Raw genomic sequence first — 25,341 nt, forward strand, 5'->3', positions numbered from 1 at the left:
TTTCCAGGGGCATTTCTGCCTCACTGCTGTGCCCTGAGCAGGAGGAGCTCTGCTTAAACCTGGGAGTTAACTCTGGTGTAAAACAGCAGCGAGCACAGCAGGCTCTCCCCCCAAATGTGAGCTCAAACTCACATTCCTGCCTCCCAAACACAGCAAATATTTCCTAATTATCCACACGGGATCCTGGCTCACCTGGGGCTCAGGTTTGCAGCCCTGGTTCTCCTCCCTGCCTGGATTCCAAGAGCAGGAGCAGTGGTGCCCCCCGCCCTCCCTTTCCTTCTCCCACGGAATTGTTCCGGCGCTAGCTTGGTGTGTCAGCTTGTAAGTCTATAAAACAGTTTTCTACCAGCTGGAAATCCAACATGCTACATGAATACATAACAGTGCCTAACCAAGAAGGTTTGTAATTCAGTAATTAGCTGTAATTAATGAACACAAAGTGAAGACTCATTTACAGTTTAAATTATCACATTAGCTCCTGTCACCCTCTATGTACACAAAACAGCAGGAATTCAATTATTTTTATTCTTCAAAGCTAATTTAAAATTTAAGGAATGCCATTACATGAAATAATAGGTAGGAAATGTAATAGAAATCGCTGAGAACAGTTGGCCATCCTTAGAATGGGAGGAAAAAAAATGCTATCAGTGATGATTTGGAAATGTTATTTCGTCTGTGAGCAGATGAAGGATTGAAATCTACACTCTTTTCAGTGTATTTAAAAGGAAAACGAGTTTGGTGGTTGCTGAGTCTTTGTGCAGGAAGAGCATAATTGTGCATTGTGCATAATTGTAGAAGCAGTTGATACTGATAATGCTGTTGATAGCAACACGATGACAGCATGGAAATGCTCACACCATTATCTTTAATGGGGCTGAGCCGACTGCAGCAGCACCGAGCCCCTGGAATCCTCACCAATCTTACTTGGGAAACTTCAGCCTAGCAGGCCTTAAGTAATTGTCACTTTGCAATCTGCCTCCAGTTCGTGTGTGTACGTAGGGCTGTGTAAAACACTTTCATTGTGCTTTTAAACCCACCACGACGCTGCTCTCTGCAGCTGCCACTGATTATTTTTTCCCTCAAACAGTTCAACAGCAAGAGAATTCCAAACCCATCTGATGCCACATATCTGCATTCCAGCCCTTCTTCTTTTTTTTCCTTTCTTATTTTTTTTTTGTTCTTTATTTCTTCTTCAGCTCCCTTTTCATTTTAAATAGGCCACTGGAAGCTCCGGCGTCTAATTTTTCATAGGTGATCGACTGCTGAGTTGTGGGTTTATGTAGACAGAGGGAAGGTAGCGATAAGCCAAGAGAGAGGATTCTATTAGGGAAATGCAGCAGTAACTAATGAATCCTGCCAGTAATTGGGAAGGTGTAAGCCTCTGTAATATCCTAATGATAGTCATCCGTTGTGTGCATCCCGCGGCAGCGGCAGCGATCCCTCATCGGCTCCGTGATCTCAGACACTTAGCCATGCAAATCTTCCTGACAGGACTCTATGTCTTTGTCTCCCTAATTGGACAGTATAGAGTTGTTTATGGATATTGCAGACATTTAGACCTCAGTTGGAGGTTGTTCAAAAATCGTTAGCAAAGTTGCCTTAACAGCATTGTCAAATATTTATTCCCCTGTTTCAATATCTGTTTTTAACCCAGGCATGGTTGGAGAGAGAATTAACATTTCGAAGATGGAGCGTCTCCTTCCAGCCTCTGGTTGAGATTTTTATTAAGCCATTTTCTTGCAGAAAGAGAGAACAACAACAACAACAAAAAATCTACCAAAAGTCCTCATTTCTTAAGGATAAAACGTGAGATTGTAGGGCAAATGTGCTGATTTTTAATACCATTTCCATGGGGAAATATTAGGAATGCTGACAAAGGCAGTTCCACTTGTAAAAATTACAGGAAGCTTATGGGGCAAAAATTCCAGTTTAATGTAAGCCAAAATAAATGGAGAATATTCCCATTCACTACACCACTTCAAGTGAGTGCAGATTCAGGGCCTGGCTCAGATATATTAGAAAAAACATGGTTTTTTCCTTGGTCAAGAGTTGAGGGGTTTAATTCTTGTCTCTAATAATCTCTTGGTAGTGGGTGAAAAGTAAGATATAATAAATACATCCAATGCTGTGCTTTACCAAAAGGAATTGTTTTTTCTCCTAAAAATTTCATACTGGGGGGATTTCACATTTTTGTGTGTAACACATTTCTGGTGGAGGGTTTGGGGTTTTCTGAGCACAAGGCAAAGTCTTACAGGCACTTCCTGGGGCCACAAACACCAGGAGGAAATCTGAGTTCAGGAGAGAGGCTGGAGTAGCCACAAATATTGGAATTTGTGAGGAAGATCAGCTGGATCAGACAGCTGAATTTACAATCCCTGGGTTGTGTGCCAATTTCCTCAAGTTGTCCCACAAATCAAGGGGATTATTTGCCTCAATGAAAGCAATCAGATCCCTCCTTTTTGTAACTACTAAATTAATCCTACCAAGAGTTAACTCCATATGGACCTCCACTGCCATCTTGTCTCCCAAGGCTGCTTATTCTACACTGCAGATATTTTATAAATATTAGATAGAAATATATATAAAACCAGAAAAAAATATATGCAAGAATTTGCCTAAAATAATCATTTGGCTTTTTTTTTTTTTTTTGAGCCAAGTCTTTACACAAATAGAGGGTGTGAAAGCTTCTGTTCATGGGAATATTTCTAGGAACAATTTCTGAAAGTATTAATTTGCGCCTGTCTGGCAACTATCTTGAAAGCTGTTTGTAGTTTTGGAAATTATTCAGCCAGGGAGCAGTAGAAATGACACATTATATCGTTGATTAATGTAGTAAAAAGCAAATTACTGAAGGGGGAATAATCAAAGCCATAGTTGCAGCAAATAGTTCCCTTATCTGATTTCTCTGGGGTTAGCCCAAAGTTTTAGGTACTTCCCACAATCAGACCCAAAAGATAAAGAAAGAAATTAAAGGAGAGCTATTTGTAAAACAAGGGAAGGAATAGATTATTTTTTTTTTTGTGAAATATTTCTGCATATTTGTTATAGTTCTTTAAGTAAGCTTCCATTTTTTTCAGTTTTTAGGTCTTTTTATACAAAACTCCCTGTTCCCCTAAAGCACTACTGACACCATCTGTAAACCCATCAGCTTTTCAGCCCTCTCCCTAAACTGCTGAGGAAAAAGTTGTGACTGCAGAAAAAATTCCATCCAGTGAAGGTCAGAGAAGGCAGAGAAGTGCCTGCATACAGAGCTGAATTCATGGAATCCTGGAATCATTTTGGTTGGAAAAGAAATGAGCTTGGAGCGTAGAGTCCAACCACTCCCTGTCCCTGCCAAGGCCACCATGTCCCCAAGTGCTGTTAAATCCCTGCAGGGATGGGGATTGCACCCCTGCCAGAGCTGAGCAACCCTTTGGGGAGGAAATCTTTCCAAATATCCCACCCAAACCTCCCCTGGCACAGCCTGAGGCCGCTCCCCTCGTCCTTTCACTCGCTCCTTCCCCAGCTCCTGACCCATCCAAGCTCAGTGTTTGCCATCCTGAGCTCACTGGAGGGACAGGGGCTGTAGCAAGGTTGCCCCAGCTCTCAGATATCCCTTTTTTTGAAGTGAACTCCTGTTTTCCCAGATTTGATGGACCCCTGGCTGCAGGGAACATCCCAATCTCATCCCATTAGAGCCACTCAGCCTCTCCCACTGCTCCAAGGTGGGCCAGGATCAGCCTCTCTTTTCCCTGTGGAAGCCATCCTAAGGGCAAACAGGCTCTGGATGTGCTTGCTAGAACCTTCTTCTCCAGAAAAGGAATGTATTGGCATTTAGGGTATTTTTATAGACACACACTCAGGTATATATATATTTAAAACCCCAGCTTTACAAACTTCTGTTGGTGCAGCAGCCTGTGACACTGAATACAAGCTGCTGTGCAAAGCAATTGCCAAATGTTTACATAAACACATAAATAAGACAAATAAATTCATTTTCATTATTCATATTTTCTGCTCTTTCTTCTCCTTTTTATTTATGCCTTAGACAATGGCTCCTGTAAATATTCTGATTAAAAAAACACCTGCAGTGGACAGAAAGATGATCAAAAAGCCCTGATAGAGAGCAATTCATGTTTCTTCTTTACAATCACTAACGAATCTTAACTTGAACCATGTTATGTTCCCAAGTGAGTGATAAGCAGTGATTTATTATGAAGTGTCAGGAAATCAGAATGCCATACAGTGAGACATGAGCTAGTGGAAAATGTGTTCCCTGTTTCCCAGCCTCATTACTCAAAGATGCAGTGTCCCTTTCTCCAAGTCTAATTTACCTGGCTTTCCAAGGCTCTCTGAGAGCACAGGGAAAGGCTCCAGGAGGGAAATACCCGATCCAGGCTGCGCCTCCACCTTCCAGCACCGCCCAAGAATGCCAAATGACCTGGGAAAAGGGGCTGGAAACGCAGAGCTCTCGCTGCATCAACCCCTTCCAGCCCTAATGATGCTCCCCCCAAGCAATCGCTCAGGATTACAGCATCCTTTGCCTCATCAGGGCTGTCAGCGCCTGAAGAGGAAATAAAACAGGCGGCGCTGAGGAGACAAACGGATAAGTTTTCTTTATGTGTTAGAGTTTCTTCTGCTCTCTAATGATTCCCTTCTCCCCATGATCCTAATTCAAGTAACTGGCATGTGATATATTTTGTAGACAAATCAGCAGCAGAAGAGCGTGTGCGGCTCTGGCACCGCGGAGCCCGTGATTTACGCGCAGCTCGCGCCCGTTTGCGGTTTAAGGTGGGAATTTGTGTTTTAAGAGCTCCCTCACAAAGGAAGGAGAAAGCAGCAGATCCCACACTAATTCACAGGAGCAGCCTCCACTCCTACCCACTAATGCTCTCTGCAAAAAGGAACCCAAACAGGCAGAGTCTCAAAAATGTGACATTTTTCTGGATGTCTCTTTAAAGGCCCCAATGCCAGAAGCATTTGGGCTCGGTCAGATGTGGATGGAGGAAGGGAAAAGCAGGGCCTGAGTGTGGTTCTGTTCTGCTGCAGCAAACATGGAAGTGGAGCCTTCCCAGGGAGGTTTGGCTTGGATGGTCTGGGCACACCATGGAGCTGTCAGGGGCACTGACACCTGCAATGATGAGCAATATCATCATGAGCACTAAAAATAATCAATGAGCAAAAATAATAATGAGCAATAAAAATAATGTTGGAAAGGCAAAGCCTGTATTTAAACAATATTTTAAAATAATATTTTTTTTAAATATTTAGAATATTTTTTAAAACAATCTTACTATCCAAAAGCATGGATTTAATCACAGCAGATTGGTCAAAAAGCCACCAACAGTAGCATTTTCTATTTCAAAACATGATCCCCTTCTACTGTGATAAAATGGGAGAGAATGCCAACAAGTTAAACTGAACAGGATAAACTTAAGAACAAGGAATTTATGTCCTGCAAATTCTTTCACATAAAAAAAAGAATCTCATATCTAGGCATGTTACAACTAGCTCAGTCTGTCTTAAGGCAATGGTAGCTGTTGTTTTTCCTTGCAGAAAACGTGGAAGTCATCAGAAAAAATTAACCAGAACTCATCCTTGTCTGAAAGGCTGAGAGACTCACGAATTTCAAAAATCTTTTTTTTTTTCCTCTATAGAAATGCTTTATAGAGAATCTTTGTGAAGTACAAACCAGAGAGTGGTTGTCTCCCAGCACTGACAATGTCTGCTGTTCCAGACGAGACGGTGTGTGATGTACCATCCTGAAATATTGTCAGCAAGCCTGCAAATATGAAGGCATTTTCATAGCAAGGCAGGGATGAAAGGGAAGAGCTTTGGGTTTGCTTTTTTGTTTTGCTTTGTTTCTTAGTCCTAATAAAATCTACCAGTGTGCTCTTAACTTCTCCCCTCCCGTTTTGTTCCGGGGAGAAAGGGAACATCATTCTCCTGTGAAAGTGTTCTGGAGAGAGGGAGGAGGTACAGATTCCCTGCTGGAGGGGTTTGCTGTAGCCAGGACGAGGTTTGTGTGATATTTAAGTAGCTCAGAGTGCAGAGACAAATCAGCATCTCCCCACTGTCAAGTGGCCTTTGCTGCCTCACAGCGAGTTGAGATATTTCAGTGTCACAGCTCAGAGGTGGGGCTGAGGAAAAACCCACCCACAGCAGCCTCTGGTTTGGTGATTTAGAAATTCTCTTCAGGGTTTAAAAATGTGGGGCTTGATCTCAGGGGGAATTACACTCCAATGAGCACAGGGAGGCAATTGTGGATTATGCAACCGTTGAGTGAACTCTTGCAGGTAATTCAGCCTTTTTAAGCACTCAGATGAACTGAGGGATGCACCTTTGGGTGACCCACGAGTTCCTCCTGACCTCCATCCCCCTGCACCTGGGTCTGGAACACACAGCCCTTGGCCAGATGGTTGGTCCATAATTGCTTTGTCTCATGTGCTGTAAATTCACGTTTTGCAAGGTGTGTTCCAAAAGCTGTTTCTCGGCTGGGATCCTTACAGGTGGCACTTTAAAATGTAGCGAGCACCCAATCCTACAGAACCTGCTTGTCACAGAAAATGGCACAGTTTGCATGTGACCTGTAATGACAGTTGCTAGTTGAAAAGAAACCAGAAATTCAGCTTTATCTTCCACACTTTGGTTGCAGCTGCCATCAACTAAATCTCTCTCCAAGGGCAGATGGTGCCCTGTACAATGAACAATTTAATCTTTAGGAAACTTTGCCAAAAATCCACTTTTTTTCCCCCCTCCAAGAATAGGCTGTCAATAACATGTGCTCCTAAATACATTGTGATTTGATGGCTATACTTTATTTATAGGAAGAAATAGAAGTTAAATGTTCCCTGTATTTTTTTTTCCTCTTTCCAAGTGTGTGATTTTTCCAGACACACCTGGGGGACCAGGTGAATGTCACCCCTTTGTGCTCTGTGTCACTCTGTCACCTCATACTGGGCTCAGGGGTGAAATCCTGGCCTCTCCCTACACAGGTGGCACAAATCCCCCTCTTTCCAGCAGCCCAGGATTCCATTGGGTCTGTCTGGAACCACGGGGAGCTGCAGCCCCAGTTTTGTGTCTGACTCATCCACAGCTTCTCTGGCCACCTGTGGCAGCACCTCCCCACCCTCGCAGGGAAGAATATTTGCCCAATATCCCATCTAAACCTCCTGTCTGGCAGTGGGAAGCCATTCCCCCTTGTCCTGTCACTCCAGGAAATTGTCTCTTCCCATCTTTCTGTTTGGCTCCCTTCAGGACTGAGCTCCTTGTCCCTCCTGCACCATTGCTCCAAACAATGGGGGAAAAAAGCATCATCCCAGGCAAGGTCTAAACTCTTCCATCTGGGTTTTACAGCAATTAATGCTGTGTTCAGGCAGACACACCCCAGAAAGAGCTCAGCTAGAGCCCACATTTCCTTCCTGTTGCCCCACACTCCCACAAGCTCAGATCGGAAATGTTTTCCACACTTCCCTGTCTGTGTGGCTGAGGGTGAATGTACAGACTGGTGGCTGCTGCAGGGACACACGAGTGGCTCAGGGACTGCTGGTGACACTGGTGGGACCCTTCAGTGTGCAGGACATGAGGGGTTGTCCCTGCTGGCACCACATGGAGCCTCTGCCTGCCTTTGGGTGGGTGCTGCACCCCCAGCAAGGTGGGAACTGAAAGATTTGGTTTTCGTCAGGGTTATTCCTACCTCTCCCAAAATGTTTTCCCATCCTATTAGAGAGTGTTTGCTGAAGCAAATATCTTCTGTTTATTTATTTAATGTGCTGTTAAATGACCTTCTGGAAAGCTATTCCTGCCACGAGGCTTTAAAATGGATGGGCAGGCAGAACTCCAGGGAGCATGCTCCTCCCAATCAGGATGAATCATTCCAGTAGTTACTGTTTAGATTGATATAATTTTAGTTATAATTATGGGTAACGAGAAGGCGTTTAGAGCCTGTAACATTGTAATTCATGGTGAGAGGAGTCCTAAATGAAATAAAATATATCCAGATTTGCTGTTTCCCCCTTTCTAGGTACTGTGCACGTGGCATGGTTCTTTAAGGAACAGATTTTGTGCTGCTGCAAAAATCTAGCAAAAGTAGGTCAGAAATGACATCTAGAGATAACATGTTTGGTAACCACAAAGGGCCTGTCTGTGTCTTTCTATGTGGCCTTTAAAGAGTCCTGCAATTTATTGTGATGGGTACAGCTGCAGCCTGGAAAAGTTTTGATCCATAGGCTCCCATGGACTGTGGTGGGTGGATCACAGAGGAATATTGTCATTTTTGTTATCCCAATGCATAAATAGGAGCTGGGAAAATGATATTAGCAAAGATATGGAAATACAGAGAAGACATTATAAATACATGAAGCTGCTGTCACCTGCCTGGCTCTGGAGTTCCATCCCACCTCAGCAGGGACCACTGAGGAGGTGGCAGAACCCAAAAATCAAATGGTGACAGCAATCCCCAAGAAAGGGACTTCAGATACTGGAAGGACCTCACAGCACCTTCCAGCATCTGAGGGGCCCACAGGGAGCCTGGAAGGGCTCTTCAGCAGAACTGGAGAGACAAGGACATGGGAGAAGGGCTTCAAACTGAAAGGGGGGACATTTAGGTGAGATACCACGAAAAAATCCCTTCCTGTGAGGGTGGGCAGCAATGGCACAGGTGCCCAGAGCAGCTGTGGATCCCTGACAGTGCCCAAGGCCAGGCTTGACAGGGATTGCAGCGCCCTGGGACAGTGGAAGGTGTGAAAGGGTGGAGCAAGATGAGTTTTAACGTCCCTCCAACCCAAACCATTCTGGGATTCCATGACCTGAGAACCACCCCATGACGGGCAACCCCAGGAGGCCGCATGGCTCCATTGGTGTGGCCTTTGGCCATGGGGACAAGGGGACACTGGAGGGAGCAGAGAAGCACTGGGGGGTGGGAGACGAGCTGGGCACTGCTGTGAGAGCTGAGAGCCCAGCTCAGCTAAGGCCAGCTCAGGTCTGGGAGCCCCGGGAGCCCAGCCCAGGCCCAGGAGCCCAGCCCAGCCCCGGGAGCCCAGCCCAGGCCCAGGAGCCCAGCCCAGCCCCAGGAGCCCAGCCCAGCCCCAGGAGCCCAGCCCAGCCCCAGGAGCCCAGCCCAGCCCCGGGAGCCCAGCCCAGCCCCGGGAGCCCAGCCCAGGCCCAGGAGCCCAGCCCAGCCCCGGGAGCCCAGCCCAGGCCCAGGAGCCCAGCCCAGCCCCAGGAGCCCAGCTCAGCCCCGGGAGCCCAGCCCAGCCCCGGGAGCCCAGCTCAGCCCCGGGAGCCCAGCCCAGCCCCAGGAGCCCAGCTCAGCCCCGGGAGCCCAGCCCAGGCCCAGGAGCCCAGCTCAGCCCCGGGAGCCCAGCCCAGCCCCGGGAGCCCAGCCCAGCCCCGGGAGCCCAGCCCAGCCCCAGGAGCCCAGCCCAGCTCTGGGAGTCCAGCCCAGCCCCAGGAGCCCAGCCCAGCCCCAGGAGCCCAGCCCAGCCCCGGGAGCCCAGCCCAGCCCCAGGAGCCCAGCCCAGCCCCAGGAGCCCAGCCCAGCCCCAGGAGCCCAGCCCAGCCCCGGGAGCCCAGCCCAGCCCCAGGAGCCCAGCCCAGGCCCAGGAGCCCAGCCCAGGCCCAGGAGCCCAGCCCAGGCCGTCAGAGCCGCTGCCAGCGCCGGGCCTGGCGTGCCACGAGCTGCTGACACACACTTGACGGTTGTCTGGGGCTGCAGACGTGTTTGAGAGCTCCCATCTCAGAGGTTTCACAGCTGTGTTTTTCTGGCAGTGCTGGGATGAGCGGAGGGAAGCTGTGCCATGGACAAGGAGAGGGAAGGAGGCTGTGAGGAGGAATGCTGAGTCCTGACACATCCGCGTTAAAATAGATACGGCTTTTTACATCTGTTGATGGCTCGATAATTAGTGTTAAATAAAAGCAAAGCTTCAGTATCTGCAACTGATATTTCACATATGCTGTACAAGACACCAGTATAATGAACACCCTCAGCCACGTTTTCAGAACATGATTTATTTTAAATGGTGGAGTTTTCTTTATGGCACAGGGGGAGCTGCGTTTCAGCAAATGCCCAGGAAGCACCAGACTCTGCCCATCATGAGCTGTTGGGATGTGCAGGCTGCTCTGCCCTGACTGCAGGTGACAAGCTCTCCACAAACTCCCTGAATCTCTTACAGACTTGATAATGAAATACATAAACTATGACCCTTATTGATCAGGGCTCACACTAATTAATTTCCCAAAGTCCTGTCCCAGCCTGCAGTGGTATCAATTAAATAAAAAAAAACAACAAAACCCACAAGGATGGAGACTTCAGTTGGCCAAAGGACCTTAGGGGTGAAGTACTTATCCCGTGGAAATCAATGCCAAGTCCCAATTGATTTGACTTGTGCACAGATGTTACCATTAGTCAGGTAGGTGGACACTGAGCCTCAAAAGTTTATTTGTTGCCAGAGGAGTTTCTCATGGACCTTCCCTCTGACCAATGTGCCTCTGAAGTGTCTGTCCAGGGTTAACAGTGTCCCCAGTGTTGTTCTGTGACAGGGAAGTGACCAGGGCTATGCTGATTCAAAAGTCTCTGGGGTTTTTTCACAATGGCACAAAAAGAAAAGGAGGCAGGAGTTTGGCTTTTCATTTTTCCAATCCAAGCTTTTATAAATATTTCCCACTGGCAGGCAACCAGTGCTCTGAAGTCACTTCAAGACTCCTTCCCAGATTTAGCACTTTCAGTGACACTAATTTGGCTTAATTAGCCTAATGATGTTCTGGAGGCAGGGTTGACCTAGTGAAGAGTCACCTGCCCTGCTCTCAGCTGGGTCACCAGTGTCCCTCAGCACAGCCACAGTGCCTGTGTCCCACCTCTGTGAGGGAGGCAGAAGCTGCAGGGCCTGGTGTGACCCAAGGCAGGACTCAGCTGGGATGTCACAGGGAGTTTTCCACCCTGGAGACCCCTGGGAAGGGTAAAGCCCAGTGCCTCTTCCATCCCCAGCCTCCCTTGGATCGCAGAGGTGATCCCACAGTGGGAATTTGGCTGCAGGGTGCTGTGTGTCAGCCCCAGGCCCTACAACAGCAATGCTTCTGGATTTCTTTGAGATTTGAGCAGGGTGTAAACTGGCACAGCTCTGCCCTTTTGCAGTGAAAAATAATAGCTTTGCAAAGTGAGAATTGCTCTGGAGTGTTACCTCTGAAACATAAAGGCAACATCTTAAAGTGTCAACATGGATTGCTTTTAATATCTTTTAAGTGGGAATAATGATCCAAGGTATTCACCACAATTTCAGACTGATTCCATGCATCCTCAGTTGCCAAAAGTCTCAACATTCAGCTGCCAAAGCCTCCTCTTCCCTTCCAACAGTTTCTCCACAGCAGGTCTGGGTTGCCAATGCAAAACTCAGCATCACTGTGAAAACTGAAAAGGTGAAGATATTGTAAACCAAACCAAATTATAAACTAACTAGCATGAAGTCAATGGACTTTTTTGTTTTCATATGGAATTTTTTGAAAAGCTGAGTTTATTTTACTTTAAATAAAGCTGCTACTGAATTTCCAGTTGATTTAGCCAGAACACAGAGAACACACTGCAGGATTTGAGTTGTGTTTGCTGAAATAGCCATGGCCTTGAACAGATAATATATTTTTCAGCAACATATTTCTTTGCCCACTGCAGCTCTTTTTTTCCTCTGTGCTCTCTCCAGATTGACTTTCACTCTACTTATTGCCTGCCTCATTTCTCACCCTGTTTTTCCAGTTGTTTTTTTTCTACTGCTTTCCTCAGTATCTTTCTCCCAGGTTATAAGCAAAGCAGAACCCAACTTTGGGCTGAACTTTTAAACCCACATCTTGAAATTAAATAAAACAAGCCCCTTCTGTCTCTGTGTAGCAGTAGCTTCACAACTTGAGTCACTTAGCACTTTTAGCAGCTGCAGGATGGAAAAGGTCCATTGGAAGATGGTTTTTAATGCTGGGGAGGTGCCACAACAAGTAGGAATAACGCAGGAATAGCGGGGTAATAGACGCTGTGTGGGTACTGAGATGTCCAGCCCTCCATGAGGATTTTAGAGCGTGCTCTTGGCTGGCTGCAGGAAGGAACTCCAAGTTTAAGAGGCAGAGTAAGGGGCTCAGTGACCAGGCAGAGCCTCAGCACCAGCCGGAGTTCACCCACTGAATGGTTCCCTGCATGGTTGTGAGACCAGGGTTCCATCCTCGCTTGCTGTGAGCCTGTGGGGGCACAGAATGAAGCAGAGCTCATCTGCAGACACTTCCATGGTGGGAGTGCCTGCTCAGAGGCGTGGCTGTGCGCTGCAGACCGTGTAACTGTGGCTGTGTTGTTGTTGTTGTGCTTGCAGGACGATTGCCTTAGCCCAGCTCTCCAGCCCAGCTCCGCGCCCGGCCCCGCGCGCCACCGCGGCCCTGACATTGAACTCACAGCAACCCGGACCGAGGAGGCTGCCAAAAAACTCCTGCTATTCTTCTTCATCCTCACTAACAATTTGGTAATGAAGTATTGATTTCCACTCCCCTGCTTATGGACGATATTAGATTTTCATTGATAAACTGCACTGGGGCTGTCTGGTCTCCACTGTCCCTTTTTGCTGTCACTAAAACAAAGTGCCACTGAAGTAAGATAATGACTGAGAACATTGATGTACTTATTTCGTCAATTTGTAACACTTGACAGGAAAAAAAAATTCTTCATAGTTTAATGTCCAAGTGTGCTACACAAGATGCAGTCACATTGGAAGCTTTACTTTTCATGGTAATGTCCATTTCCTATTTATAACCCCTTTGGGATAGTTTGTCTAAAGGAAATGTTTCTATTCTGTGCAGCTATTACTGTTGCACCTGGGTTGCCCAATCCAGTCATTGCACTAGGGATCAATACATCACAGTAAGTACAAGAATTATTAAGTTAAAACAGATTCTGAGCCAAAAAACCTCTGAACAATGTTAATCTTCTGTGCAAGTTGTTCAAATAGTTATGCTTAACCATGTTGCTGCCAAAGATTTGTTTGAAATGGATTATTTTCAGTTTGTTTTATTCCTCAGATATATATATATATTTAAATCTCCATTACGGTTTATGACGAGACATATGGGATGGAGGGATTTTTAAACAAAAGTACTATTGTTAGATTATTGAACATTATATAAATATAGATATATCTATATATAAATATCACTATATAAATATCTATATATAGATATAAAAGAATAAAAGTGGAGTTCCTTTCTCAGTTAGGTGAGTGTAAATCTGAAGCTCTGTTGTGGTCAACAGAGTGAGTTTGGATTTGTGCCACCAAAACTGGGATCAGAATTTGGTGTCCGAGCTCTGTCCGGGCCGGCCAGCACCGCCGGCCATGCCTTCAAACCCACCCCGACCTGGGAGAAGGGGGCACAAAAATGGCAATTTCAAATTTGTGCTTGTAACTTTTTTCATTAAAACTTCGAGGGCCCAATTTTAATTTGTGGAATATTCACGTTAATAATGAGATCTAATTAAGACATCCATTAAAAGCCCGTTAAAGTTAATTTAACGTAAAAATTCCAATAGAACTGTATTAGATTTTCTCCATTAAATTAACGTTATGGATTTTTAACGGATGTCTTAATTATACATTATTATTAACGGGAATACTGTATTACACAGATTAAAATCGGGTCCCAAGTCAACTCCCAGAATCTTCCAGGATATGCCAATGTCACGAGTCCCACTGTTCCTAGTGCACTGCTTGGAAATCCAGGCGCAGCCCTGCTTGCTCTCGCTCAGAGACAACAACCTCCAGTAGACAAATCCATCTCTGCATTTAACGATGAACTTCCCCTATTCTCCAAGGAAAAATAAGTCTGGATCAAGTTGTAAATCGCTATTCCGTGGCAAATGAAATATTCAAAGTATGCGAGGCACAAGTGGAGAAGAGGCTCTTTCTCAAATCAGAAAGGGCTTTGGAGTGTATTTTCCTGTTGTTTTGTTCATGATGTTCAAGGATATAATTGAAGTGCAGCAGTCACAAAATCAGACTAAATACGTTCCCTGCATTCCCTGTGGCCTGTGCAGAAGGGCCTGTTTTGGCACTGCTTGGGAAATTTTGACATGATCCCTAAACTCAACATGGAGGAGAAAAAAAGGCCCTTCTTATTTACCTCCTAGGGAAAGTGTTGCCCTTATGCCACATATAATAGCAAATTGCTTTTTTTATGGCATGCATAACCTAGATGGGAAAAAATATGGCGCTTGAGGGAAGGAGGGAAAAAGTAAATGAAGTTCCAGGAATGTCATTCTGAAGTAATGAGGCATGGACAGAAAATATACCCCTCACATCATCGGATTGAGATGGCAGTCGAAATAGCTTCATTGAAGTGTCAGCACTCATCCATCAATCAATCATCCACAAGGAAAAATAGCGACAGTACAACGGGGCGGCTTTTATGGGATTTACTCATGGGCATAGGGAATAGCAGCTCAAATGTAGTTCTGACATGAAAAGCAAGGTGCTGATATTATTTTTTATGATGGGAGGATCATAAAGTGAATTGAGAACAGTGAGGTCTGTCTTTGCTTAACCTATTCAACTGGAAATGAACGGAGCTCAACTGGAAACGAGCAGAGCCTTCAGATGGGTTAAGATTGAAGCCTGCACCGTGCTGAGCACCGGCCATCGACAACAAAATTCTATTAAAGCAAAATCAATGCATTAGCATCGAGCTCCTCAGAAGCTGTTAAATTGCACAGCCCAGGCCAGAGTTATGAGGTGAAGTTGCACAAGGTGGGGCCTGTGGTGCCAACCCAAAGGCCACAAACACCGCAGAAAATCACCCAGGGGAGAAACTGCACATGGGGCTCCTTTCCCTGAGCTTTTGGGTGCAGGGAGAGAATACTGGGCTGCTGGCAGCATGTGGCAGTGAAGCTCCCAGCCCTGGTGCTGTCACGGCCGGGAGTTTGGCTGGGTTTTAATTGGATTCTCCATGCAGGGGTTTGCACCTGTGGCAAGGCCAGGCTGTAGGAATTCCCACACAGGAATCTCTCAGGAGCCTCTTCCCACAAAAAGGAGGACTGGGGTCCCCAGCCAGCCCACAGCACCCGGAGCTGGGGCTATTTGGGGCACCAGCTGCTCAATTTTGGCAGGAAATGAGCCTTTATGGTGCCCTCATGGTGACCATAGGGTTCACGGCCCCACCCAGGACCCAGAGCTGCAAAGGTTTGGGGAGATTTTGGAAAGGCCAAACCCCCTGAGGGAGGTCAGGTTTTGCTTTGTGTGGGAGCAGCCACTCTGTTTAAAAATCTGGCCACAAACCTGTATCACACGGTGCTAAAGCTTGATCATTTTGCCTGCATCGCTGTCCTCGGGGAGCGTTTTAGGTACACATTTGAATTAAGTGATTTTTATTTTTTTTTTTACAATACGATATAAAGAAGGGAAAATGTACGTCTCTCCTCTCTTTTCTCTGTACGAAACTGGATGAGTTGATAGTTTTTCTGTCATATAAATCAGGTAGCACAAAAAATCATTGCATCTTTTCTCTGTCGTCGCTACTCAATATCTATCGTTCTGACTTTTATTCTTATTGGAGATCATCAAAACATTAATTAAAAGCCTGGTGATCAAACAGCCGAATATTTATGATTCACGCCCTTACTTATTAACAAGTGGCATATTGATACACCACATATCCAAGCTGTTTATGCTCTTGCACTGAAATAAAGCAGGAAGAATTGTTACCCTTACACAGTGCTTTGAAAGATTTATTCAGAAACCAGAGCTCCCTTCCTGCCACCATCCATGTCAAAATAAGCCATATCACCTGAAAAAAAATGTTCTGTTTTAAAACAGGGAGAGGTAATTAGCATCCCTTTGGGGACTAATATATAAGAATTTCAGTGGATCAGTCTCAGGTGTTTTTTCCAGGTTTTTTTTTTTTTACTTAAGCTGAGAGGGAGAAGGACACTTTAAAAATGGCTGTCATTAGTACAATAGTAATTGTTGGGTTAAAAGAATATCTTTGAGAATCTGCTAACAAACCTGCCCAGTAATTACTTGTCAATGCAAGTTATTATGGGTTTTATTACCTACTTGTAAAAGTATTTACAAGACTGACCTCCCTAGCTTTTTTAGAGATCAGGGAGGATATAAAAAGTCATTTTAAAAATCAATAATTATATATTAGCACGATAGGGGGTGAAGCCTTCCAAGCCAGCTTTACAGGCTATTGAGCCCACTCTCATGCATTCAAATGGCAGGATTGTTTCCCTAATTTTTGGCCTCTTTTTCTTTCCTTAATCATGTTTTGATAAAGTGCCATATTTATTGATTACTTCATACCCACAGTTCAGCCCCTAAAGCAGAAGGGGATATTCCCACTGGGAAGCACCCGTGCAGGATTTGCATGGAAAAGGAGCTGCCCCAGGTGACCAGGAAAAAGAAATATTGGGGTTTTTGTGGGAGCTGCTGAGGGGACACTGGCTCTGTGCTGGTTCCCCTGGCCTGATCCAGCCTCATCCCAGACACTCAGGGTCATTCTAGGAGTGTTATTTTGGGATCAAAGCTGTTAAGAACACCAGGGAATGAGGAAGGCAGCAGATTTTTGGCAGAGATTGAAGAGGTGGCTCTGGCTGGGCTGTCCCCTGTCCATTTTCCATCGTCACTCCGGGGCTGGTGGAGGGAGATCTCCATCACACAGGGCTTTTGTCCTCACCAACAGATATACGATGCAATTTATATTTAAAATTCTCTCTATAAAGACAGTATTGATCACAGATTCCAGATCAATACGTTGCAATTACAGCAGGCTTTAAAGGCCATCTGTCCCCAAGCAGGAGCACCGAGAGAGCCACTTCCATGGATTGTCAGCAAGTGCTGCTGGTGTGTGCCCACCTTCTCCCAGCACAGAAATGTCATTCCTGCCCCTAGGAAGTTGGGTTTTATGGAATTATGGAATTATGGAGCTGTAACTCCTGGATATTGGCCACCCCAGAGCCCCCAGACCAGCTCCCCATTGGGATTCACAGCAGGGTCAGTGGCACCGGGGTTTTCCTCACCTGGCTTTTCTGCTCCCCATCACAGTTTGTCCCACAGGTCACAACTTTTCTTGTTCTCAGCTGGAAATGGTCAGTAAGAAGTTCCTGAATTTCACTAGAAATAGGAACATTTCCATAATGGTGCTGAAGAGTTTGAGTTGGATATTGTGGGTGCCAACAGAGCCTTTTTTATGTCACAGAATCATTTAGGTTGGGAAAGATCTCCAAGATCATCGAGTCCAACCTTTTGTGTCAATTTGGACCACAGGAAGTGCAATACTTTTAAACATAACAAAAGAACAAAGGACATGCATCTAAGGCAGATTTCAATTACATTTCATCAATGAGGTCTTGATTTGTCAGCACCTGAACTCAAGACCAGCTTGTTGGTTGATGGCCCTGGGTGAGCCACTGGCTTGTTATTCCAGAAATGCTTCCTGGGTTTTCTTTTTTCTTCATTATTTCCTGCAGTGGAAAGCACACAGAATTTAGAATTCTTATCCTCCAGCTGTCTTCTGAAGGAAAGTGAAAGAATAAAATAATACAAATAATGGGTTTGGAAGCTGACTCACCTGTGCACCCCACACGTGCTGTGCCACATCCCCCCTGACCCTCCCTCCCATTTCAGTCCAATGTCTGAAAAGCAGAGGCCAGATTCTGGATGCATTTATTCCTGTGTCAATCCAGAGCCATTTATTCTGGATGCATTAATTCCTGTGTAAAATCCAGTGCCACCCTTTCAAATCCAGCAGATTTACCCTCTGTCTAGCCAGCTCCAAATGCCATCCTTGTGGTCCCAACCTCAGATTTCAAACATATTTAGACATTTTTGAAAACAAGTCCAGTAAACTTCAGTCCATAGCTCCAGGCAAATTAAATCTGCACTTGAGAAGGTTTTTAGTTATGTCAGGGAGGTGATTGCAAAATTTTGATGTTGATGTGATCATGCTTGTAAAATAACACCAGTTGTATCACTATAAAGCACTTTATAGTGGTACCTTTCCTTTTGCTCTGCTGGACCACTTTTATACCAGTGCAAGCACTTTCATCCCAGTATCCCTCTGTCTGGTGGTGGATTTTTTGCCCTCATTCTGCCAGAAGAGATGTGAAGAGTAGATGAAGTTTCAGACAACACTTATTTCTTGTACCAAAATGTTTGCACAATATTTTCTTGGAGAGTGTTTTTAAAAGTGAACTCGCTGTACCACTGGACTTAACTGCAGAGTAATAAACTTCCAGTTCATCATCCCTCTCAGCTCATGAAATGTCTTTAGGCCTTTGTAAAAAGCCCTGTTTGAGACAACAGATTAAACACTAATCCTGGCGGATCGCACAGCTCCACTTCACACCATCGAGCTGAGCTAACTTTTTTTTTTCCTTTCCTTTTTTGATCTAAGTAAAGGCAACAAATTCTTTCATTAGATTCCTTAGATGAGATAGCAGGGGGAAAAACGATCAGTATTTCATGAAGAAAACAAAAATAACATCTTGCAGAAATGCAGCCACGTTCAAGGCAGGGAACGCTTTCCCCATCCCCACACGGCATCACACATCCTCCCAAATGCCTGAAAGGTGGGAGATCTCGGGGGCAATATTCTCCCTTAGAAGCTGGTCCAGGTAACATCTGAGAATGGCCTGTCTGTGTGTGCCCAGGGGGACATGCAGGGGCACACGGACATTTCCCCAGCGCCCACCAGCCACGGGCACGAGGTGTGGGTGTGTTTGGGCAGCCCTGCAGGAGCAGTGGGCACTGGTGAGCTGGGCACTGCGGGCAGCAGGAACCGCAGGATGTGCAGGGCAGGATCTTGGCTCTACCCCACTGGAGTGTGCAATACAGGTTGCAAAAGCTGACAAGCTCAACAGTTCTCATTTGGCTCAGGGTATTCTCTGTCCTATGTCTCTGCTACAATGCGCCCTTTTGTCTTGTGCTCAGGCACCTCTTCTTAATCCTTTGTTGGTCTTTTACTCTGTGTGTTTGTTTTGGGTTTTGTTACCTGGAACGTGTCAGCACGAGTCAGGAGGGACCCGGCCCCATTTCAGTCCTGGAGCACAGCTGGCCACCCTGCTGAATTTGGGTTTGGGTTTGCTCTGCCCCAGCGCTCGTCGCTCGTTTGTTGTTGGCAGCATCCTCAGGTTCCATCTGTGACCCGTGGTGTCAGGATCCTGTTTGGAAAACCATAAGGAAAATAAAGAATCAAAAGCTCATTTCTCTTTAAAAAAAGGAAACAAATGTATATACTCCAAATGGCAAAAAAAGGCAAGATTAAACCCATTTTTTATATGAACAAGGCAGACGGGACTCCTCGCGAGGGCTGGTGGTGACTGTCCCTGGCGAATGTCTCGGTGCTCCTGCACTCATTTTGTACCCAGTGCATGCTGTACAGAACATATTGCCTGCAACTCGGAGGGGAGGGGGCCAAGCTGCTCCTCCTCGGGCACTGCAGCTTGTTTGGATGAAAAGTTGCGCCTTTGATGCATTTTTATACTGTACATATTTGTATATATTAACTATATTGCCATGTTATGAACACAGATTTTGTTATATTTGCTTGTTTCGGTTTCCTACAAAAAAAAAAGAAAAAAAGGTCCATAATGGGGGATATTATTTTTTCTTTTTCCATAGAAAATACGCTTGTAATTTTTGTTTGTTTGTTTTCTTGGTCATCATCTTTTAAAGGCTCATAAAGGAATTAGAGAGGAGTTTTTGGAGGAACTCGGAGAAGCAAGTCTGTGTTTGCATGAGACCTGCCCAATTGCTGGCTAGAAAGGGGGGCGGGGGGAAGAGGGGAAATCTAAGTCAAGTTTTGCTTTTAAAGCATGCTTAGTCCCATGGGAAACTCATACATGTACAATTATTCTCTTTGTATTTTATCTAATAGTGCCTGAATTATTTTTTTTAATGTCTTCTTGGAGGAACAATTCATAATTGTCAAAATTTGAAACATTAGCTTAATTTTGTTTTCATGACCTCTCATTTCTTCTCCTTATTTATTTTGTTGCTGTTTATAATGGGCCCCAAGGCCATCTCTGACATTGCAGTGTTCTTCTTCCACATTAAGGATGTTTTTAAAATTACTGAGATTATTGAGCCAACAGGCTGCTTTAATCAAAACCATGTTTCAACTTGGTTTGGATGATTATGAATGGGCCTTGCATGGAAAAAGCCCTTTCTGCTGGGAGGACCATACCATCTAGTGGCCCCAGAGCTTCATCACACACAGGCTCACTTCTCCAAGCCTGCCTGGCAATTTGGCTCCCAATTATTTGCTTATTATAACCAACTTCAACTAAACAAATTGATAATGTTAATGGCTTTCCCCCCACCCTCCCTTCGGCTGATTGCTAAATAAATTCGTATAATTTATACTAGAGGAGATTATTGCTTTTATTGTTTTGGGTTCCCCCAAACCAATTATTAACAATCAGGACTATGTATCTCATTAAATTTAAATCAGGTCAAACCTATTTATCTAAGGCCTTTTCTGATTTACAGGAAGATGACTGCATTCCAGAGCATTTAAGATGTATTTCTGTGTATGATTTTGTAGCATTGAAATCTATTAATGGTGATTTTTTTTGTTCTGTATTTTCACCACGGTAAACACATTGTATTAAAAAAAATCCCTCAACTTTCCCACCAAAAACATTACTTTTTATGCCCAGAGATTTGGGGTTTTTTAATAAAATCACTGCAGTTTTAGAACTGTAATTAAAGCCCTGAATAATAGATCACACATCTTTATCTGTTGTGTTTAAAGGGAAAAAAAAATAGCCCAAACTGTTCACATAATCCTGAATGCCTCATTTCCATAAAAAAGGTTTCTATACATATATTATTTACATTTTTAAACATGGTAATTCTTCCCTTTGTGGCATAAAATGTCTCTTTTCCACTGCAGCTACTGGAAAGCGACTGCTCACATCTGAAATGTTATCGTAATTTGCATCAGGAAACCCAACTGCAGACATTAAGGACTTGGGTGTGTTCAATTATGATTTTGCTGGAGGCTGTCCCTCATTTTAATGCTGCACTCATTGAACTACCTTTCTGAAATCTAGCTGATACGGCTCACCACAGACATGCTTCACAACATCATTAGCTTTGCAAATGGCTTCATTTCAGTCAATGCAGACTTCAGTTTTTTTGGCCAATTGTAAAATGGAAATTTGAAAAGGGGGGGAAAAAAAAGAAAAAAAAAAAAGAAAAAAAAACACAGATGCACTTAAAACATGAAAAGAATTATTTATATGATAAAAATATATTTAGATTTTCAAAGCACAAGACTGAACAGAAGTGCTCTTTTTATGCTTTCTGAAGATGTTACTGTTAAAAGTCTTTCTACATCAGGCTTAATAAATCTGTAATGACATTTGATGGATTGATTTTTGTGTGGGTTTTTCTTTTCTTTCGCTCTTTTTTTTTTTTTTTTGCCTTTCTTTCTCTGCAGAGAAAGAAAAAAACTGACCTGGAGAGGCTGTGGGAGTGCAAAAACCACAGGAATGTGCCTGATTCAGTAAAACTCACCCAGGATTTCTGCAAGCTCTTTTCCCTTCAGTAATAATAATTTAAAGTAAGAAAAAGAGGGGGGGAAAGCAGCATCACCACTAAGCTGTGTTGGTTTCTCCCAATGTTTCCCTGTCCCTCCTCTGGCTGTGGGGTTATTTATGGGGTGGGGGGCACCCCCATCCCACCCCACCCCACACTCCTCTGATCCTGCCACCCTGACCTCTTCCCTTCTTCTTAAAGTGATTTTTTTTCTTTTTTTTTTTTTTTTTTTTAAAAAGGAATATATTGCACACATTTCAAGAAACCCCTCTAGGGTAAAATAAAAAATATATATAGATGGCTAAAATAACAAATGAATCATAAAACTTCGAGATGGAAAAGGACTATTAGATCATCCAATTCATCTTGCTGTCTGCCAATACAGGTTTGCTGCCTTCCCCTGGGCTTTGTCTCGCCTCTCTGGCTCAGCTCCAGCCCTGGGTCCTCTGCCCTTCCCTGCAGGCCCTGAGGGCTCAGGAATGTTTTATGGGATGGGGACAAATCCTGCCTGCAGGAGCCGCACCTGCAGCTCCGACCCCAGAGGCTTCAGAGCCCCACAAAGCTGGAATTCGCTGGGCTGGGAGGGGATTTCACTGCCTATGGCATCCCTGGGCTGTGGGGCTGGGATTGGGATCCACAGGGATCAGCAGGGATCCACAGAGATCCACTGGGATCTGCTGAGATCCACAGGGATCCAGAGATACCCACAGGGATCCACAGAAATCCACTGGGATCAGCAGGAATCCCCAGAGATCCTCAGGGATCCACAGGGATCAGCAAGAGATCCACAGGGATCAACAGGAATCCCCAGAGAGCCACAGGGATCTGCTGAGATCCACAGGGATCCAGAGATACCCACAGGGATCCACAGAAATCCACTGGGATCCACAGGGATCAGCAAAAGATCCACAGGGATCTACAGATACCCACAGGGATCAGCAGAGATCCACAAGGATCCACAGGGATCCACAGAAATCCACTGGGATCCACAGAAATCCACTGGGATCAGCAGAGATCCATGAGGAACCCCAAAGATCCACAGATATCCACAGGGATCCACTGGGATCCACAAGGACCTCCAAAGATCCCCAGAAATCCCCAAAGATTCACAGGGATCTGCAGGAATCCCCAGAGACCCACAGGGATCCACAGAGATCCACAGGGATCCCCAAAGAGCCCCAGAAATCCCCAAAGCTCCCCAGGGATCAGCAGGAATCCTCATTCCCCCTGTTTCAGAGCCCTGGTGCCCCCCATCACAGCATTCCCAGATCCTGGAGACCCCAAACCAGCTGGAGCAGCTCCCAGCAGCCTGCAGAGACAGCTCTGATTTATTCCAAGGGTTGAACTCGCTCGTCTCCCTTTATTTTTGTTTTTTTTTTTAATTATTGGTGATTCACTCCAGCAGAAGAACAAACAAACAAACAAATAAAATCAACCCTTCAGCTCCTCAGATGGATGTTTTGGCTACAGGGCAGCTTTGAAAGCTGGTTCAGTTGTTTTTGCTTTCATTTTTTTTTCTCTGCTCCTCAAAACTGTCTTGATTTAATAAAAGTTAAATGTTTTCATAGGAAAATCAGGCTGGGTGGTTTGTGATTCTTTTATGTACAACACGAATATTACATTATTCAACAATTCAGGAATAAATTTAATTCTGCCTACCTTTGCTGAGTGCTTTACAATGGAATGGTCTGGCAGAGGGGCTGGGGGCTGCAGGGCCGGGGAATGGGGCAGGCAGAGAGCAGAGCCTGGCACCAGGGGACACCTCTGAGACCACGGCATGGGAGGGAGAGACATCAACCCATGGAAATGCCAGGAGGGGCTGCCAGGCTCTCCCAGGGGTGCCCAGGAACAGCTGGGCACGAGGAGCCAGCACGGGGATGAGGGATGGACGTGGTGGGATGGACACAAGTGGGATGAGGAACAAGGAACATAAACCAAACCCAACGGGTTCCATCTCAACATCAGCACAAACCTTCCATGGAGGGGGCACAGCTCCAGGGAGGGCAGGGATGGAGACACCCAAACCCACCTGGGGCAGTTCCTGGCCTGGGTGAGCCCATCCCAATCCCATCCTATCCTAATCCCATCCCATCCTATCCTAATCCCATCCATCCATCCATCCCATCCCATCCCAATCCCATCCTATCCTAATCCCATCCCAGTCCCATCCCAATCCACCCATCATCCATCCCATCCATCCATCCCATCCCATCCCATCCATCCCATCCCATCCATCCCATTCCATCCCATCCCAGTCCCATCCCAATCCCATCCCATCCCATCCCATCCCATCCCAATCCCATCCATCCATCCACTCCATCATCCCATCCCATTCCAATCCCATCCATTCATCCATCCATCCCATCCATCCAATCCATCCATCCATCCCATCCCATCCCATCCCATCCCATCCCAATCCCATCCATCCTCCAATCCCATCCAATCCCATCCCATCCATCCCATCCCAATCCCATCCCATCCCAATCCCATCCCATCCCATCCCATCCCATCCCATCCCATCCCATCCCATCCCATCCTGTGGCTGTGTCCCACAGTTTGCTCTGCTCTCTCCAAGCGCAGCCCCTGGGCTGTGTTCACCAGGCAGAGCAGGGTGCACCCCTGGGCTTGGGCATTTCAGGTGGCACCACACCAAGGAAGGATTAAATCACATAAAAGACAGATTTCCCACAGAAATCCACCTTAAATACATTTATTTTTCAGAATTGGATGCCAGCTTTACGTTAATACTCAACTCTAATTTATAATGATGCAAGTACAGCTGCAGTTCCTCAGCTACCAGTCATGGCCCTGCACCAAAAAGTTCTTTTTCCTGTCCAGCTATCACTTATTTCTACTTTTGAAGCATTCACAACCAAATTCACTCAGTCTGGCTTTCTGAGTGTGCAGTGGTGTGGGGCAGCTCAGGTGGGGTTAAGGTGTCCTGAGACTGAGCTCTATAAATCCAGTGCCAAAAATCATTAACAAATATTTTAAAAAAATAAAAATCCAGAACCAAAACCAAACCCAAAGCATTTCGTGCACCAGTATATTCAATATTCCCCTTTAACTGACAAAAGCTGAGCAGTGTCACAAGCATTGAAGAATTTTTTTTGCTTGTTTTTCCAAGCCAATAAAACACCATAGGTCTGGCTAAACTCATCCAGAACATATTGAGGTTAAATGAACAAAAGGAGAAGCCCCTGAGCCCAGGCAAACAGCAATAATGCCTGGTTGGAGAAGGGGGAAATCACATTTTTATATGAAAAGTCCATCTGTAAGCAATTGTGCTAATGCTTTAAAGATGATCAGCTCAGGCTTTTGGAGTCAAACAGGAAAACAACCCAAAATCTTATCAGGAAGGAGATTTTTCAACCTGAAAACAGATTCTGTCAAAATGTCAAAGGCCCAGATTTAGGTTCTGCCAAAGGAGACTTTAACAAGACCCACTCTGAAGAGAAACGCTGAGTTCAATTACCTCTGAACTCACGGAACAGCTGGAGCAGAGCAGAAATCCAGCCCCAAACGCAGGAAAACTGAAATTAAACAACGCCCATCTCATCCTCAGCCCTCCCTGAGCACCAGCACGGGGCAGGGGTCCCACAAAGGTGCAAAAACCCCAAACCTGAGCCTGGGAATGTTCCCTGGAGAGCCCAGAGCCATCAGCGGGAGCAGGAAATGTCCCGGCCTGCTGTGCAAAGCTGGGAGATTTCAGGAGTTCTGGGTGGAGGGGCTGAAAAGAAACAGAAGGCAATAAAAAAAAAAAAATCAAGTTTGGTGAAAATGTATTTCAGCATTAATTATCATTTCA

General features: G+C 45.3%; 1 protein-coding gene across 2 annotated transcripts in view; it reads left to right on the plus strand.

Moving 5' to 3' along the window:
- Nucleotides 1-13,071, plus strand: part of TSHZ2 (teashirt zinc finger homeobox 2) — a 207,387-nt gene extending 194,316 nt beyond the window's left edge. For both annotated transcript variants that reach the window (XM_064730114.1, XM_064730115.1), the window contains exon 3: nt 12,321-13,071. Coding sequence is in view for 1 of the 2 variants with exons in the window: in XM_064730115.1 (XP_064586185.1) it covers nt 12,321-12,322 (2 nt within the window). In the remaining variant the exon portion in view is untranslated. The remainder of the gene's footprint in view (nt 1-12,320) is intronic.
- The last annotated feature ends 12,270 nt before the right edge of the window (nt 13,072-25,341 follow it).

Source organism: Zonotrichia leucophrys, chromosome 20 (genome assembly GCF_028769735.1).
Source record: "Zonotrichia leucophrys gambelii isolate GWCS_2022_RI chromosome 20, RI_Zleu_2.0, whole genome shotgun sequence".
NCBI lineage: Eukaryota > Metazoa > Chordata > Aves > Passeriformes > Passerellidae > Zonotrichia > Zonotrichia leucophrys.